The sequence below is a fragment of the Chrysemys picta genome, chromosome 7 (genome assembly GCF_011386835.1).
Source record: "Chrysemys picta bellii isolate R12L10 chromosome 7, ASM1138683v2, whole genome shotgun sequence".
In the NCBI taxonomy this organism is placed as follows: Eukaryota; Metazoa; Chordata; order Testudines; family Emydidae; genus Chrysemys; species Chrysemys picta.
In genome coordinates, this window is record NC_088797.1 from 100,073,614 (window position 1) to 100,093,096 (window position 19,483).

General features: G+C 38.3%; 1 protein-coding gene across 1 annotated transcript in view; it reads right to left on the reverse strand.

Annotated features, from left to right (window-relative positions):
• The window catches only part of LOC101942495 (gamma-aminobutyric acid receptor subunit pi-like), a 67,287-nt gene that overhangs the window by 17,071 nt on the left and 30,733 nt on the right, over positions 1–19,483 (reverse strand). Inside the window, exons 4-7 of the mRNA XM_005305332.4 lie at positions 10,292–10,359; positions 8,347–8,564; positions 6,222–6,304; positions 1,837–1,974 (exon numbers count right to left, since the gene is read on the reverse strand). Coding sequence (XP_005305389.2) covers positions 1,837–1,974; positions 6,222–6,304; positions 8,347–8,564; positions 10,292–10,359 — 507 coding nt within the window. The remainder of the gene's footprint in view (positions 1–1,836; positions 1,975–6,221; positions 6,305–8,346; positions 8,565–10,291; positions 10,360–19,483) is intronic.

Sequence of the window (19,483 nt, forward strand, 5' to 3'; positions counted from 1 at the left end):
CTTAAAAGAGAATTAAGAGGGTTATGGTATTATTTCATCAGCTTTGCTGTTAGAAATGTACTGCACAGCAGAACAATGCTGTGTTCTTAAACAGAAGAATCCCAAGTACAATTAGGTATGGGAAATTCTAATAAATTTAAGCTGTATTTGTTAAAGTTAAGTAAAATAGACTTTGACTTTGCAAATGTGTTTAATGTTTTACAGCTAGCCCTGAAACCAGGGGGAGAGGGTCCACAAGAGATGTGACTGTGCCTCTACCTGCATTTCACTTAAGTGGGAAACTGCCCCTATTCCATTTGAGGAAAAACAATAGAATCCATTTTGCTCTTCTGATACAGTTTGGATCCTCCCTACATGCGATAGGGGAAGGTGGTAAGTATTAAACAGATTATTTTATTTTATTTTTTTGAATGGTGAGCAGGTCCTGCTTCGCTTCTGGGCAGAACAGCACTAAAAGATTATTCTCCTTTGACTGAACCTGATGTGGTTTAGCTATGGGCTGTGGAAGGGAGGAAGAGAAACAGATGCCAGTTATATAAGTAGCAAGACTCTTTGTGATCATGAGTTTCATTCTGTGTTTCATCTGTATTTTTATATCCATTTAGAGGACTGTGATGCTTTAACCTGAGTTAATATTTCAGGTTAGATCATAGTGTTTCCTTCTGTGCTGTGTTATTCAAGAATAAAATCCCAACAATGCAGTAGAGGAAAGAAGTTGCAATTTGTGTGCAACTGAGGGTCAGGAAAGCATACACCAGAGTCCTGAATTACAATGTAAATGAGTGCATTAGGAGGCCTTACATAAAGAAAATCCTTATGGTTGGCATGGTAGGTTGTGCATAAGACAAATAGTATTTAATATGTATCATAAAATAGGAGCAAAGAAGAGTCATCGAATAACTCAAGGAGGATAAAGCATGTTTGATAGCTCTTCTTCCCTTTGAAAGATCCTTTGGCATCTCCAGAACAGCCACCATAACAGTCAAAACGTCAAATCTCACAGCTAAAGAAATATTTTCCCCAGTTTTGTTCTATGATGAATCAGAGTTGCAGAAGTCCTATGGAACTTCTTATATGATAATTATAGTACCCTAAATATCTTAGGTAGGGTAACTCACAGTTTTGCTTATTCAGGGATCTGCTTATCAAGGTTTGACTGAAACTGCCAAAACCAAATAGCTGTGGTTTAACTTACAAGACCTACTGGCAAAGTCTGCATTTCTTGTAAGTTGTACAAGACTTTAACACTGTGGGATAAATATTGGTTTATGTTTTCAGAAGTGACTAGTGATTTTTCGCTTGCCCAATTAAAGAAACCTGAAAGATATCTGATTTTCAGAGGCCAAATTATTTAAGGTGTCTTAAGTTGAGCACTCAAAATCACTAGTTGCTTTTGAAAATGTAGATGCATATCTTTTAGAATTCCCTGTCATGTGAATGTTTCACTTTACAACCTCATTGTTACATTAAACACTTTTCCTCCTTTTCTCTCTTCCCCATGTATTCTGTATAGCATACAACATAAGCTTCAGCTAAGAGCTCCATGAGCAGAACTTTGCCTGGAATTAGCTTCTTCAAATTGTATGCGACTTTCTGAGATGTTACCACAGAAGTCCAATAACTAAACATTTGAACAGTTGAGTGCATTTTCTAAGAGGCTACAAATTCCCTAAAGAATATCATACAAGCCATATAGCTTACATGAATGAAATTGGATGAGATTTTCATTTTTGCAAATACTAAAAGAAAGGCAAATTGTTTAGTTCCTTCACGCCGTTCTATTTTCATCCCCATATTCTGAACTTCAAGAGGAAAGTTTTCAAAGGGAGTTCCTACCTGTTTCATAGAGTGCTTCAGATACTGAAGTAAAATGATCTTCTACTGTATATTGTGCCAACCGGAGTGTCTCCAAGCCTCGAACTGAATCATTTCCTCTGGTCCAGTAAAACTGGACATCATTGATATTATAGCCCCCTGTAATTATAGACAAACCAACAAGTGAACATTTTTGTTAAATATAATAAATAGTTTGTGTAGAACATGTTTGTCTATGATCCTTTGCCATTTGTATAAAAAGTAAAATTGGATTATAAATAATGCAATTTTATGACAAAATTTGAAAATTTAATCTGAGTGCCTGGTCTCAAAAGAAATACTATAGGTGGTGGAGAAAAATAAAAGCTGGTATAAACTGACAAATAAAAGGATGTGTTGTACAAGACATTTAAAGGCAAAGCCCATCAAGTCCGACAGGAAGAGGGAAAATTGCTGGAGCTTGGAAATGCAGAGTTTATAAACTACATATGCTATAACATGGAGACTTCTTTACAGGCCTACTGGTTGTGCATGCTTTAGGGAAGGCTTCTCTTAACTGGCATAGATGATTGGCACCCAAGGTGGGAGAAGTATCATATAACAAGCAGCAATTGTGCTGTGTATACATTAATCAGTACATGGCTTATACATCGATAAAACACCTTTGAAGAGTATTTTACATTAAATTAGAGGGTGGCCAGTTTATACATTAATATATACGGTCCAGTTGAGAGTATATTGATGTACACCTAGGTATTAAGATTAAGCATTTGAATATCTATTTTTGTTTACATAGATAGATCATTTTTGCATTTGACAGACACTGTCTCATTGTTGCTCATTCTGCTGCCCTGTGGAATAACTCAATTCCAATTTACTGTAAAGTGACGTTCACACTGATGTCCAAAATAGCTTTGAGTCACTTCAGAAATGAAGATGTTCATAATTCCAGGTTTCATCTAACTTTATGAACTGGCAGTGGATAAAAACAATTCTTGAAGCCTGAGAAAGTTGTGAGCAAGCACACTACAGAAAGAAGGCTTTTATTTTCTTTAATAGTCCCCATTTTTTTGGAAAGGTAAATAGTTCTATCTGAGCAATTCACAGATTTAAAGCATATTTTGGTATCAAAATATATTCAAAATATTAATCGTATCTATTACCATTTATGAAGAACTTTGGGAGGGAGGGGGTCCTTCATGACTATCAGGCAAATTACATTTTGCATAGAAATATTACATTGTTTCCCCACGCTAATGTTATTCTTAAGGTGGGGCATGAGTTTTGTATATGACAGCATGTTAGAGGAAGTTTGTATTGACAAAAGCTTTGAAACTGATAGGAACAAAACCACTGAGTGGTTTTTAATTGGTATTCTCTTGTCTCTTTAAATGACATTGAGTGGGAGGAGCTAACTTTTACATCCATACTAATGCCTCAATCCTGCAGACTTCTCATGTTCTTTATGCGCTGTAAGTAGTCCTAAAAAAGTTAATAGGATACTCACAATGCATAAAGTTAATCACATAAGTAGGTCTTTGCGGGAACTTTTCCAGGCCTAAAGGTTTTCAGAATCTCATAAGTAGATTTCTTTTCTCCTCAGAGTCTATGTTTTTTCCCTGATTCTCAAGAATAAATGCAGGACCTTCAGTGAATAGAAGTTGAAGAGCAAATTCAAAAAGGAAATATCTGTTCAAAGGTAGGTCTAAAAGATTAATAACTATTTGCAAGTGAGATAGAGGCCTGTGTGGAAACATAGTAATGTGATTGGATACTTGCAGTGTCGATAAGGATTGAAATGGTAAACTCTTTGGGGCAAGGTCTGTCTCTTACTATGTGCCTGTACAGTGTGTAACACAACAAGACCTTAATTGGGGTTGAGGCTTCTAGATGCTGCAGTAATATTAATAATAATTAATACTTTCATAGTCAATTGAAACTTGATTTTCTGGGAGATAAGTGACTGAGAAATTTCTCATTGTGAAATTATTAAAACTGGTTGGAAGTATTTATGATTTCTATCCAAAAAAAAAGTTCTTGTTGATATTTTTGTTACCATTTTTCAATCAGCTCTTATAATTAAATAGCAACATTACAAATGAAGGTAAGGTGTTTCGTTACATAAGCCACTATAGCAATGTCCTCATATAATCATTATCTTGTAGTGCAATTTAAGTGTTTATGTTTATAACAGTTTAACCAAAATTCCTAACATTTTATTTTAGTTCAAATATTTGCTTTATACTATACATGTCATATATGTGTATAATACCCAGCAACCATATTTACAAGTGAACAGTATCTAGAGAAGTAAAATATTCTTCTTCTGCAAGTCAATGTTGCTTATCCAATAGGAAAACTAACACTATTGATCTGTAACCCCCAAAACATAATTGTTAAAGTGCTTTTAACAAAAAAGTGACTACCACTGCTAAAGGCTTATAATAATCTTTTTCATTCGCACTCTGTGTTCTTGGCTATTTTTCCAGAAACTAAAGAAGAATGCCATGGGAGCAGTTTAGATTATATTACTGTGTTTTCCCTTTAGTCAGGAGATACTTGTGGGTTGTCTAAAATAACAGATGGAATCATTCTAAAAATCTGAGTTTTCAATTAGACAGGGAATTCCTCTATTTTTCCCCTTGTCAAATACATTTTAAGTTCCTGAGGGAACTACAGAAACTGCTGAACGACTCATTAGGCAATGTCGTTGATGTAAGTACATCATTCTGTTTTTGACTTAACAATATGTTCTCTCTGTCCCTTTTTTTTTTTTTTTTTTTTTTTAAGAAAAAATATCACTGCTAACTAGTCATTCTGATTGTGGCCTCCATAATACTTCCACTGACTTTAGTGGGAATCTTTCTCTTGTGTGAGTAAGCCTTGCAGGATAAAACCCTTAAATGGCAACATAATATTAAATTTCACAGCATCTTCTTGATGGAAATTACCCATAGAATAATTTGCAAAATGAATATGGGATGTGCTGTTCTTTTGCAGAAAAGAAATGGTAAAAATGGGAAAATACTGCAAAAAAATTCCACAAGTATTTCCTCAAATTTGGAAGTCTTTGATTCAGTTGTGCTCTTGCCCCTTTTTGTGTTCACTTTCAATGAACAATTGTTCAATTGAGTTTTACTTGCATGAATAGTGGTAGAAAACTAGTTTTATTCTTACATAGTCAAGTACTCATGGATATTACATATTACACTTGTGCAAGTACTCACATGTAAAGTGGTATATTTTAATGTAGGATAGGACACTGCTTCATACAAAGCACTGAACATTTAGATCTTAGTCTTTCCAGTGATGACTCTCTTTCCATCCCCATGGCTCTGGCATGGAGACCATTAAAGAAGTCACACAAGGATCTGTCCACAGCCTTTACCGATAGAACTATAGATGCAATTACTTTGCTTTAATGTGAAAGAGAAAATTAAATTTGACCTCTGTCCCAGCCAATAAGCTTAATACTAACCTATTTTTTTTCTATGAATGATGCTTCAGGGATGTCTTGTGTGCCTAAATATTTAAAATTCCCTGACTGATTATCTGCTACTTCTCCCTTAGAAATTCAAGACCCCCAGAGGTTTCAAATCATCTTTCTGATTACAAGAGTTACACTCGTCTGATCAGGGAACAGAAATAATAGCATGTTACATAAGTGACCAATCTTAGCTAATCAAAATAGATTGAGTTTGGAATATCAATTCTTGAATAGTCGCAACAAACTACTCATGATCAATTCACACAGATAAATTTGATGTGGGAACTGTAGGATGGCTGTAGCAAAGAAAAAAAGAAGCAACTAAACTGATGAAATAGTGACTGCAGATCCTTTGCTCAGCTCTACTGAAAAGATCATCTGCTTGCAGAACTAAGTCTATGGAGTTCTGCATGTGGTGGAATGGAGGATCAGGTTCATAGTCTTTTATGTTTCTCTTTATTCTTAGACCTTGTCTACACTGAGAAGGTAATTCAATCTAAATTATGATAGTAAGGTTACATAAATTATGTAACTTAAGTTGACGTAGCTTAGCTCGATTTACAGCGGTGTCCACACCAGGCTTTATCGAGAAGAGACACTCTCCCATTGACTTATCACGTCTTCACCAGACCTGCTAAATCTACGCCACTGCATTGATCACAGCAGCGCTGATTTAGCCCATAGTGAAGACAAGCCCTTAGTGTTTCAGTGTTCTGGGGTTGGATTTTCAAATTATCCTAAAATATTGAGGCACCCAAATCCCATTGAAATTCAGTAGCAGTTGGTCACCCAATTCTCACTAGTCTTCTTTGTAAATCCTGGCCCTCTTTGATAATGTTATACATTATCTAGCAGCCCTTAAAATAGATCACAAATATTGTCCTAACTATATAAAAGTAGCAGTAATAAAGTCTCTTACAGCTTTCCAGTTGCAAGGTACATGTCTGCTTGTCCATAGGGTATTTGGTCAAATCCATACTACATGCAACAGTTGCAGTTATCCTTTAAAAACCGAAAGCAGATGGTTATTAACTATACATAATATTGGATGTACTATAATAAGAAATGGGTTGTCCTACTTTCTTCAACTAATATTTGTGGGCAAATACATATGCCTAAGAGAAGGTAACTGATGCTTTAAGTAAACAAGGAACAATTGAGGATAGGGTCAAACTATAAATAAAATATCTCACACTTGTTATGTAAATCTCTGCTTTCTAAGTATCTATAGGAAAATAACAACAACTAAAAGTAATGGGCCATATCCTGTAATAATTCGTAATGTGCAATGATTGGAGTTGCCCAAGGTCTAATTGCTGACTTTAGTCTCTACATCTAAGCAAGCTGATCTACTTAGAAATCAATTAGTTAATATGTTAATTGCATTGGCTTTTATTTTCATAGAATCAGAGTTAGAGGCCAGAAGTGACCATCGGATAATATAGGCTGATCTCCTGTATAACACAGGTCACGAACACCACCGAGCCATCCCTGCACTAACTTCATCAACTGAAATTAGACCAAAATACTATAATCCACAGGAGACTAAGCTACTGTGAACCACTGGCAAAGAACAGGAGGGACCAAGGTGCACCAAAGCTCAAGGCCTCTGCAATGTCAAAGATTTAATATTGATATTTAATATCTACATACAGCTGGTGCCAATGACCGCCCTGCCCTTTACGCTGCGGGATGGGAGGGAGGGAGAAATATTTGGCTGACTTGCATGGCAGTCAGGTGCCTTTGTCCTACCCGCCGCCGAATTGCTGCCCCAGCAAGTGCGTGCCTGGGGCGGCAAGCCGCAGGGGGCAGCCTGCCGGTTGCTGTGAGGACAGCAGACAGGCAGTCTTCAGTGGCATGCCTGCGGGAGGTTCGCCGGTCCCGTGACTTCGGCGGCAATTCGGCGGCGGGTAGGACGAAGGCGTGGGACCAGCAGATCACCCGCAGAAACGCCACCGAATCTGCGTGAACAGCAAATCGCCCGCAGGCGTGCCGCCGAAGGCCGCCTGACTGCCATGCTTGGGGCAGCAAAAAACATAGAGCCGTCCCTGACAGTAACTGGATAAATGGCTTGGAAAAGGACATAAAAAAAGGTATTAATTAAAGGAATGAATGGGGGATCGTTGGGGACTCCTATGCTTGGTAAGGCAGGGAGCCAATTCCCCATTCTAATAGCCTACCTTAACCCTCCTATGAGGGGGGTAGATGGTAAGGTCCCGGGCATTGGATTTGCTGGAGGGGCCTGGATGGAAAAAGAGGGGGAGCTGGTGGAAGCCCCCCTGGGTATGGTCACGTCCCAGCAATGGATTTGCTGAAGGGACATAAGAACGGCCATACTGGGTTAGACCAAAGGTTCATCTAGCTCAATATCCTGTCTTCCAATAGTGGCCAATTCGCCGGAGGAAATGAACAGAACAGGTAATCATCAAGTGATCCATCCCCTGTCGCCTATTCCCAGCTTCTGGCAAACAGAGGCTAGGGACACCATCCCTGCCCATCCTGGCTAATAGCCATTGATGGACCTATCCTCCATGAATTTATCTATTTCTTTTTTGAACCCGGTTATAGTCTTGGCCTTCACAACATCCTCTGGCAAGGAGTTCCACAGGTTGACTGTGCATTGTGTGGAAAAAATACTTCCTTTTGTTTGTTTTAAACCTGCTGCCTATTAATTTCATTTGGTGACCCCTAATGACTACTGACCTGGATGGAAAAAGAGAGGAAGCTAGTAAAAGCCCCCTGGGTAATTACATAGAATAAACATGTTACCTGCACTGTACACTTTTATCTGCCAAGTAGTCCCAGACATCTAATAATAAAGTTGCAGCCTGATTAAACTCATGTCAAATGTCTCCTGTCCTTCTTTCGGTATAGCCAGACAATACCTGCATTTATATAGAACTGCAAAAATATATGTATACTAGATGTCTACAAGCAGAAAAATTTCTAAACTGGGACCAGATTAAGAGCAAATCATGCTAATCTGAATAATTTAAAATGTAAATAGAAGTTATGTGTAAATATGGCTTTTGAAGTATACATACCGTATGGCATAAAGGACTGTTCCATTGGGATATATTCTTATTAGACGATTTTCAACAGTGATATCATGAAGAAAAGATTTCTTTGAGTCTACTATGAAGGTGTCTGGTACCCAAAGCATTTCTACAAGACGACCATCTAAGCTTAAACTCTTATTACCCTCAAAACAAAGTCGTTCATCAGTCCATCGTTGTCTAAGAAATATGGTAGCTGTGTAATCCTGAAAGGAGATACAGAAAATGTCACAATGATCAAACCATTATTCTTCTGTTTTTCATAAGTAATTTGAGAGAAATTTTGTCCTTTTTCTCCTCTCTTCAATGCATGGAAATAGAGTTATGGGTCACGCAAAACAGACTGTGACTCTGCAATTCTAATTCTTAATTATTGGCATTAAAGTAAGCAGTTTTACTAGCTTGCTTGCTGTTAAATTTTCCAGCATTTGAGAATTCTTGTCATTTGGTGTGTGGCTGACATAATGAATAAGTGTTGTCTCTATGACCCTTATGACTGAACAGACTCTAATAGCAAACATTGTCGGCCAAACTCTCCGCTGTCATAGCTGGCTTCGTAAATCTATGGCCTTCAGGGTAATTTATGTAAATACTACAAACATCTGTTTGCTCATGTAAACTACTAAACACTTTCATTTTAATATAGTTGTGCACATTCAAATGTATAAGGGTCAAGGAAGAAAGTGTAATTGGAAATCAAGGGAACTCAACCAATCAATAGCACAACTTACACCTTCAGAATGAGAAGGTTTCAGAGTAGCAGCCGTGTTAGTCTGTATCCGCAAAAAGAAGAACAGGAGGACTTGTGGCACCTTAGAGACTAACAAATTTATTAGAGCATAAGCTTTCGTGGACTATAGCCCACTTAAATGGGCTATAGTCCACGAAAGCTTATGCTCTAATAAATTTGTTAGTCTCTAAGGTGCCACAAGTCCTCCTGTTCTTCTTTTTGAGAATGAGAAGGGTAACTTAATAATGCCAAAGACATCAAGGCTTTGCATTTCATCAAAGGCTCAGCTCGCCTTTAGCCCTGATTCAAATATGACATTTTACTTTGTATATCAGTCATGCCATTCATTAGCCACTTTTAAAATCAATGCTTGATTTTAACAAAGTGAATGCTTTTGCCATTATATTACATTATCTTTGCATTGTTTCTAACTCTTTTGAAATACTGATACATGTAAGGAAGTATGTAGTAATACAAAAAGGATATTGATATTTATTTTCTGTAGACAGATTCAAATCTTTAATGGTTAAGTGATAATACACAGCAATAAAAAGTTAGTTAAAAAGGTATATTTAATTTTAATTCTGATATTGTAAAAATTAGTAAGATCCTAACTTTGGACCCAGACTAACTCCTTTTGAAGTTAGAGTTTTGCCATTTACTCCAATGGGAGCAGGATTAAACCTTTAATATATAAAGTAAAAAGGTATACTCTACTTGTCTCCTTATTTTTTTCAATGTTTGTGGGTTTTTTATAATGAATTACAGCTAGAATGAATGGTTGTTTGAGACACATGGTAAGAATAATAGTATGATTTCTGCTATGGTTAAATAGAAGGAGATTGGTTTCTAATGGTCATATGTGGCTAGTTTTCTCAAATGCACAGGGACAGAAATGTCTCATTCAGGAGATAACTGCTGTTATGTATGTCATTCATTGGAATGGCAGAATATTGTGTAAAGTACACATCTAATTGCTGTTGATCTATGGGGTACATGATTTGCACTTGTACTTACAGAAGGCACAATCTTATCATAACATAACTACTCGTGATCTTTAAATATAAGGCTCCATTTCCTAATATCCAAGTCATGGTGTTGGTTGAACAAGAAGGAAAGCCATCTCAAAACTACACTACTGGGGTCTGTAAAACAACAGGCATTAACTTAGATAAGATAAAAAATATTACAAAGCTACTATACCATGTTTATTTCTGATATTGTATCAATGCTTGCTATATCCATACTCATTCCTATTGAGACAGGACCATCTGAAAAAAATTGAAAATCAGAACATTGTTTAAAGTAATTGTATTTAAATATTCAGTTTTCATCATTTACAACAGACTACAAAATTATAGTAACTTAGATCCATATTTTAATTATTTAATGATACAATGATTTAATATATTTAGATCACAACTTTTGTTCTTTAGATCTTTATTTCCAAGGCTTTATAAAATGTTATGCTTTTTTAATTTCAATGAAAGCCGTGGGGAATACATGTTGCAATAAGGTGCTGAGGGTACTATTCCCACTGCACATCACACCCTTTTGCTTTCAGATGCACAGCCATGTAAAGAATTCTTCCAGTTACAGCAGCTGGTTCCTCAGATGTTAGTCAGCTATGGAGTTGCTTCTGGGTCTGTCACATGATTAATCTGCAGATGAGCTATATTAGCTACCTTATATAGTGTCTATTTAAGAGATTACTGTCTATAACGTGTCACTGTATCTTGACATCACTAATTGCTTTTTGATCATTAGCAATGAATCATTTGTGTAGTTATGTATAATTATGGTAGAAAGCGAGTTGGTCATTCCATTCTTCCCCTAAAAATACTATAGCTGTAGTGAAGAACCCTTTATACAACAATGTGATTAAGCACCTTAGAAAGATATTAGTTAGACAGATGGAGATACAGTATTGTCATTGTTTCATAGTGATGTTTGTAGGGCTAGGCTTCTGATGACCCAAAGGAGTCGAGATTTACATAGTGTGGACAGAGGGTGACCAGTTGTGAACTGAAATATTCAGAATTATGAAGGGCTCCCATGAGAGCATAGTACACAATTGTCCTGGCTGAATGTGTGCATAATGATTAAAAAAAGAGAGCATCTACTAGGAAACCAACATTGAATATATGCACAGCTTTTTTAAAGTAATTATGAGAAGTTGAGCATATTTCACCTAGCAATAAGGGAAGGTTTAGATAAAATGTATCTAGTTTACAGTGGCCCTATGATGCTCCTTCAGCTCTTTGCAGTGCATTAATATCTCGTATATGCTACCAGAGTGACATATAGGGTCCGGAGCAGTCATAGAATCATAGAATCATAGAATATCAGAGTTGGAAGGACCTCAAGAGGTCATCTGGTCCAACCCCCTGCTCAAAGCAGGACCAATTCCCAGCTAAATCATCCCAGCCAGGGCTTTGTCAAGCCGGGCCTTAAAAACCTCCAAGGAAGGAGACTCCACCACCTCCCTAGGTAACGCATTCCAGTGTTTCACCACCCTCCTAGTGAAATAGTTTTTCCTGATATCCAACCTGGACCTCCCCCACTGCAACTTGAGACCATTGCTCCTTGTTCTGTCATCTGCCACCACTGAGAACAGCCGAGCTCCAACAGTCCCACTATCGAATATTTTGCGTAGCACTTAAAGTTACAATATATATGTTAGTACAATGTTTTCCTGGAGTAAGATCTGGATGGAATGGCAGGGTTCTATTTTCCAGCATCCTGTACTTTTAAGAGCTGGAACTCTGCTGAACAGGTGAGAGGTGACATGGCTCTGTTGAATAGGGTATGATCATGGCCAAGTTTGGTGCTCTTGGAAGACACTCCAGTGGTGGTTAGATTGGGATTCTGTCAAATTTTTTAATACAATGCTCCAGTTTAAAGTAGCACACTGGTCTATTTTCCCTGTACATTGTACACTATATTTAGGGATGGAGGAATTGTTCCATTACTCGGACTAAACTTTTGAGGATCAAAGCAAAGTATGCAACTAAATTACTTGATTGAAGAGTTCTCAGATACATCATTGATGTCTTATCTTCCTGGTTTCTATATTAACTTTCATCATCTTCAGCTCATGACAAGCCAGGAAGAGGGTAAGTTTTTACTATGTAAAATTTGCCACAAGAATTGTTCATGTTTATACCATTTCCCATTATTTTCTCCTATAAATTGTCATGAAAATGGATTTCATTATTAACATTGAACAAACCCTGCATAGTAATTTATACAAACCAGAATCTGCAAAGTCTAGTTATGGGATCCGGCAACTGAGTTGTCTTTGCTGCTTCTTCAAAACCTGGACTTTCATGAAATTCAATCCCTTTCCATCCAGGATGCAACAGTGCCTACAGAAATTAGCCGACACTGACCTTTCATGTGACAGAGCAATATGGCAGTTACAGTACTGTCAACCTCAAAAGTTCAAAAATCATGAATCAGACTTTGCAAATCATGAATTTAAAAATAAAAAAAGATTAAATCATAAATGCTATGATTTGCAATCTGGAATTACTCCAGGATCCATCCCTACATGGGTTAATAGCTGGATCTGAAACCATAACTTTGTAATCTACAGTACAGACCACTTCCTCTTCAATGGTGAAAAGGACAGGAAATAAAGACTTGTCTATTAACAGCTGTTTTGTACATCAACCGCTTATGAGACAAAGCACTCCTTCTATTCTGAAAGACTTTTAATATCATAGAAAGGTATGGTTGGAAGGGGCCTCAAGTTGCAGGGCCGGCTCCAGGCACCAGCCCACCAAGCATGTGCTTGGGGTGGCGCCTGGAGGGGGGTGGCGCGGCGGGGCCCCGGCCGGGCTTGCCGCCCTCCCCCTGGTGCTCCGGCCGGTCGGGGAGAGCGGCCCCAGCCGGGGTCGCCGCCCTCCCCCCCGGCGCTCCGGCCGGTCGGGGAGAGCGGCCCCGGCCGGGCTCGCCGCCCTCCCCCCGGTGCTCCGGCCGGTCGGGAGAGCAGGGCCCTGGCCGGGCTCTCTGCCCTCCTCCCAGCACTCTGGCCGCTGGGGGCTTTCCGCCCTCCTCCCGGCGCTCCGGCCGGTCAGGGATTGTGGGCCCACGGCCGGGCTCAGCGCCCTCCCCTGCCATACTGAGCCGGCCCTCGGGCCTCAAGAGTTAATTTATTCCATCCCCCTTGCTGTGGCAGGAGTAAGTATATTGAGACCATCCCTGGCAGATGTTTATCTAACCAGTTCTTAAAAACCTCCAATCCTCCAAAGTAATGTTTAGTTTTAATAATTAATTATTTTTATATGTAACACAATCATGAAGGATATTTTTTAAAAATATAATTTATTCTTATTTAATGACATAATTAAGTTTTCCCATCCCTAGTTTCAATCTTGTACCATATTGTGAAAGAACATAAATTTGTTAATGATCATAGAGCTGAAACAGTTCAAACGTAATCCCTTTGGTACCCTCTGGACAAATATATACTAACACATCCAGACTAGGATAAGCTATCTTGCACTGTCTGTGTTTGCATGACATCATCATGGCAAGTGAAGACTAATGATGCCAACTGAAAGAATTGAAAATTAGGTGCATGAAGAGGAATTTTGAAGAGTAATAGCCCTAAGATATAAAATAAACAAGTACTTTTTAAAATATATCAGAAATGGGAAACCTGCAGGAGACTCTGTAGGTCTGTTGGCTACCAGGATGTAAAGGAAGCCATTAAGGCGGATATGGATATTGCAGAAAAAGCTAATTGTTTTGCTTGCCTCAATGTATACCATAGAGGATATTAGTAGGATACTTACCGTGGACCTACTGTTTTCTGGTAATAAAGATGAGGTACTAACAGACTCTGAGACATAAAAAAAAAGTAATGGAACAAACTGATAAATTAAAACAACCCAAGTTACTATGATAGGATGGCACACATCCAAGATTTGTGAAGGAACTTAAGAATGAAAGGGCTGAGCCTCCTGTAAAAATATGCCATTTCTAGTTAAAATTGGCTATTGTCCAAGATTGCAGAAAATGTTAAACCTATTTTTAAAAGGTGCTAGGATGATCCAGGAAATTACAGACCAGTAAGATTTATTCTAGTACCAGGTGAATTGGCTGAACAAATTAAAAACAGAATTATAAAATAGCTAGGTGAATAATATGATTGGGAAAAACCAGCACAGCTTCTGTAGAAGAGAACTGTGACTCTCTAAATGATTAAAGTTCTCTGATAATGTCAACAAAAGAGTGGACTAAGATGAATTTGTTGACATAATTTGGATTTTCAAAAAGATTAATAAATTGTCAAATAAGTTGTCCATTTTCAACACAGCAAAAGGTTAACTGTGGCATGTGTCAAGGTTCCATTAGGACCAGTGTTTATTATATTTAGTAATGATTTGGGAAAGGGTTAAACAGTGGGATAGTAAATTTGCAGATGACACACAATTATTCAGATTAGTCAAGACTCAAAAAATCAGACCTTTCAAGAGATTTAACAAAAATGAGTGAATGGGCAGCATGATGACAGATTAAATCAGTGCTGACAAACACAAGTGATGCCCAAAGGAATTCCTGTTCAATGTGTAGTGGTATACTAACACAACAACAGCAACCACATTGCTATGAGGAATAAGGAATGGGATAGATGATAATACTGGAAATAATAATGCTATTATATAAATCAATCCTACCACTTCAACTGGAATGTTAAATTCTGGTCTGTCTTTCTCAAGAAAGGTAGAGCAGAAATAGTGGGGGTTCAGAGCAGGAAGAGTGAAAATGAACAGAGGCATGGAAATATTTCCTTATAAAGAAACATTGAAAATATTGTTTCATTTAGAAACAGGATGAATAAGAGGGGACATGTTAGAATTATACAAAATAATGAATGGTATAAAGAGGATAAATTATGCATTCCTTGTTTTCACATTATGAGAAAGAATACATAGGAATGATTCAATTATATTGACAGCAAATTTCCAACTGATATATGTAGATATTTTTATAGAAAATATAATTTATGTATGGGACTCATTGCCCCAAGGTATCATTGAGATTAAGAGCTTTGTAGGATTAAAAAAAGGAATGGATATTTATATCGATGAGAATATTCACAGTTACATATAGAATGTTGTGTGTTTGGGGAGGAAGGCTATAAATCAACCGTCCTTAGAAAATAACGGACAGAGGTTAGGACAAAATTTCTACAAGAAAGTTATTCCATAAATATCCACTAAAGAGTTCCTCTAACTTTCTTCTGAAGCATCTTTTACTAGCACTATCTGAGACAGGACACTGGATTAATTGGAATGCTGGACTGATCTGATATGGCAGATTCCTATGTTCTTATGTGCTTTGCAAGCAGCATTAGCAAATACAGTAACTCCTCACTTAACGTTGTAGTTTTGTTCCTGAAAAATGTGACTTTAAGCGAAACAATGTTAAGCGAATCCAATTTCCCCATAAGAATTAATGTAAAAGGGTGGGGGGGTTAGGTTCCAGGGCAATTTCCCCTACTCTGCAAGCACCAGGGACGGGGGGCTCAACCTCAGCCCGCCCACTCCATCTCTTCCCCCAAGCCCCCACCTTTGACCCGCCTCTTCTCCCCCCCCCACCTCCTCCCCCTTTACTTTGCATGCTGCATCCTGGCTCCTCCCCCCTTCCTTCCCTCCCTTCTAAACGCCTCAAGCCAGCTGATTGCTGCGTTCGGGAGGCGGGGTGGGGAAGGTGCGCCAAGTCCTCGCTCCTCCCTCCTGCCCGGGGCAATCAGCTGGCTTGCGGCATTTAGGAGGCAGGAGGGAGTGGGGAAGAGTGATGACTTGGCACAGGCTCCCCCTCCCGCCCTTCCTACCTGGGGCAATCAGCTGGCTTGCGGCATTGGGGAGGCAGGAGAGGGAGAGGGAGCCTGTGCGCTGAGTCCATGCTCCTCCCTGTTCCCTCCTGCCTCCTAAATGCCGCAAGCCAGCTGATTGCCGCGAGCAGGAGGTGGGGGGAGAAGGGGGAAGGTGCTGATCCGCTGGGTCTGCCGGAGGGTGGGAGGCACTGGGGGGGAGAAGGGGACTGTGGAGAAAGCAGGCAGCCAAACAGTGTAAGAGTGGAGCATTGCACAACTTTAAATGAGTATGTTCCCTAATTGATCAGCAACGTAACAACGAAACAACGTTAAGCTGACGACTTTAACTGAGGAGTTACTGTATGTGTACAACCCCAGCTCAAAATAATTTACATTCGTAAAGTCACATATTCTGTTCTTTATTACTGCAATAGCTATTGCTGGGAATCTATTCATAGCCCCTGGATAAAATGTGGTAAATATAGCCAAAAAAAAAAAAAAAAACCAAAGAGAGTGAGTGTCCTAACTGTGGTGATGTGTGCACAAATCTAGTTAACATGCATTGTTATTTTTGCATCTAACTTTCAATAACTGTGTTAAAAATTTATCCCTCAGGACAGTTTTGTAAAAGCTCTAATTATGGTCAGTGTTTCAGCTGATACATCCAGCCATGATGTTATGATGATATAGTGCACACACCATGCTTCAGCAATACAGGCATCTTGTTTAGTGGGATTGCATTTAGCCTAATGTAATTCTATATTTGCAGACAGGAGGTACATTTTAACCTCATCTAATTTTTAGGGCAAAATTCTGCCCTGATTTCCATAGGTTGGTTCGTTTGGGGGGAAAGATGAGGGCACTTGGTGCTTCCCCCTATTCCCCCTGCTTCTAAGGCACATGTACATAACCAGCACAGAATATGAACCTCGTGCTCTCTTGAAAGCTAGGAGCGTGGGGGGGGGGGGGTGTTCTTGGCTAATGGTGCAGTCAATGTTCCATGGACATAAAGGAGCAGGCCTCTGGGCCCCCTATCCTCTTCCTGCTATTGTCACTGCATTATGAGGAAATGCATACTGATCCTTGTGGAGCAGCAAGGAACACTGCAGAGTATATTGTTGCACTGTGCAAGCAGGATGGCTCAAGGAATGTCTTTTTGGCTCTTAGCACTCCATGCTTTCTCTCTCCTGTCCAACCCCAGCCACGCTACACTAATAAAGTCAGATTTGTCATTAACAATAATTAGTTTTGCGACATTTTTGCATAAAATTCAAGATCCAGAAATATAAATGTAAACTAATTATTACTGTGATTAGCCATTCTTACTTTGAACAGGGGGTGGACGTATGCAATAAAAATAACTGTCCACAAGGAAACAATAGTTATTTCTCATGTATAAAACTTTTACTAGCCAAAGGCAGAGTGAATAAGCACTTTGAAAGCTTCAAGATTGTGTATATTAGATAAATTAGAATATATAAATGCACAATAGAATTCTCGCTAAAGAGTGTCTAATTGAGGAACATTACATGTTATTGACATCTACATGTAGATAGTGTTGCTCTCTAGCCCAAGAAGGCCAATTGGCTTGTGGTGACAAATGAAGAGAAAGAAACAATTCTGAGGGAGCGGATGTCTTAAGTTTTTTAGATCTACTTTATAATAATGTAAATAAGTTGCATATTTAGCTTTTCTTTGGAAAGAAGACAGACAAGAGAAAGTGGAAAGAAGAAATCAGATGATGATGAACTAAACAGAAAGTTTTGAGACTCCCCTCACTTAGGACAGATTTATGAAAAACTTTGAGAGTGAGACTATCCCTGCCTAAAAATATTTTTAAGCACACCTCTTTGTAGGAAGAGGGGATAAAATACTCACCCTACTTTAGACTGTGGCTAACTTCAACACAGAGATTTGGGAGTCCCAACTTTTAACCCAAATTTGAGGGCTTGGGGGACACACAGGTCTGTATCAAGTTGAATTGGAGAGTGGGCATGGGGTTTTGGGCTGTCTGTCTGGAATACTGGTGACAGGAGGAGAAGAGGGATGTAAGAGTGTGAATTTAGTGTAAAATTGTTAAGCATGTTAAATAGGAAATGCAGTATCTTTTTAAAAATAATTGTAGTAGCACTCAAATAAATTAGCCTAATTAGTAGGGCTGTCAATTAATCGCAGTTAATTCATGCAATTAACTCAGAAAAATGAATATCGCAATTAAAAAATTAATCATGATTAATTGCAATTTTAATCGCACTGTTAAACAATAGAATACCTAATGAAATGTATTAAATATTTTTGGATGTTTTTCTACATTTTCAAATATATTTATTTCCATTACAACACAGAATACAAGGTGTACAGTGCTCACTTTATATTATTATTTTTTATTACAAATATTTGCACTCTAAAAATGATAAGAGAAATAGTATCTTTCAATTCACCTTATACAAGTACTGTAGTGCAATCCCTTTATCGTGAAAGCGCTACTTACAAATGTAGATTTTTTTTGTTACTTAACTGCATTCAAAAACAAAACAATGTAAAACTTTAGAGCCTACATGTCCACTCAGTCCTACTTCTTGTTCAGCCAATCGCTAAGAGAAATAAGTTTGTTTACATTTATGGGAGATAATGCTGTCTGCTTCTTATTTACAATGTCACCTGAAAGAACAGGTGTTTGCATGGCACTTTTGTAGCTGGCATTGCAAGGTATTTACATGCCAGATATGCTAAACATTCGAATGCCCTTTCGTGCTTTGGCATTCTAGAAAACATGCTTCCATGCTAACAACACTCGTTAAAAAAATAATGCATTAATTAAATTTATGACTGAACTCCTTGGGGGGAGAATTGTGTTTCCTGCCTTCCAAAATCTGAGAGTGATGAGGTATGGAGCATGCTTTCAGAAGTCTTAAAAACGCAACACTCTAATGCAGAAACTATAGAACCCAAACCACCAAAAAAGACAATCAACCTTCTGCTGGTGACATCTGACTCGGATGATGAAAATGAACATGCATCAGTCTGCACTGCTTTGGATCATTATCTAGCAGAAGCCATCATCAGCATGGACACAAGTCCTGGTGGTTGAAGCATGAAGGGACATATGAATCTTTAGCGCATCTGGCATGTAAATATATTGCGACGCCAGCTATAACAGTGCCATACGAATGCCTGTTTTCACTTTCAGATGACATTGTAAACAAGAAATGGGCAGTATTATCTCCTGCAAATGTCAACAAACTTGTTTGTCTGAGCGACTGGCTATATGAGAAGTAGGCATGAGTGGACTTTCTAGGCTCTAAAGTTTTGTATATTATTTTATTTTTGAATGCAGCTATTTTTTGTACATAATTCTACATTTGTAAATTTGTCATTAATTTTTATATTAATCATGGGATTAATCACAATTAATTGTTTTAATCGCTTGACAGCCCTAATAATTAGAAAAAAAAGAATATTCAGATTCACACAAGACATAGTGGTAATTTGAAGTGTTGTTGTAACCATTTTGGTCCCAAGCTATTAGAAAGACAAGGTGGGTGAGGTAATATCTTTTATTGGAC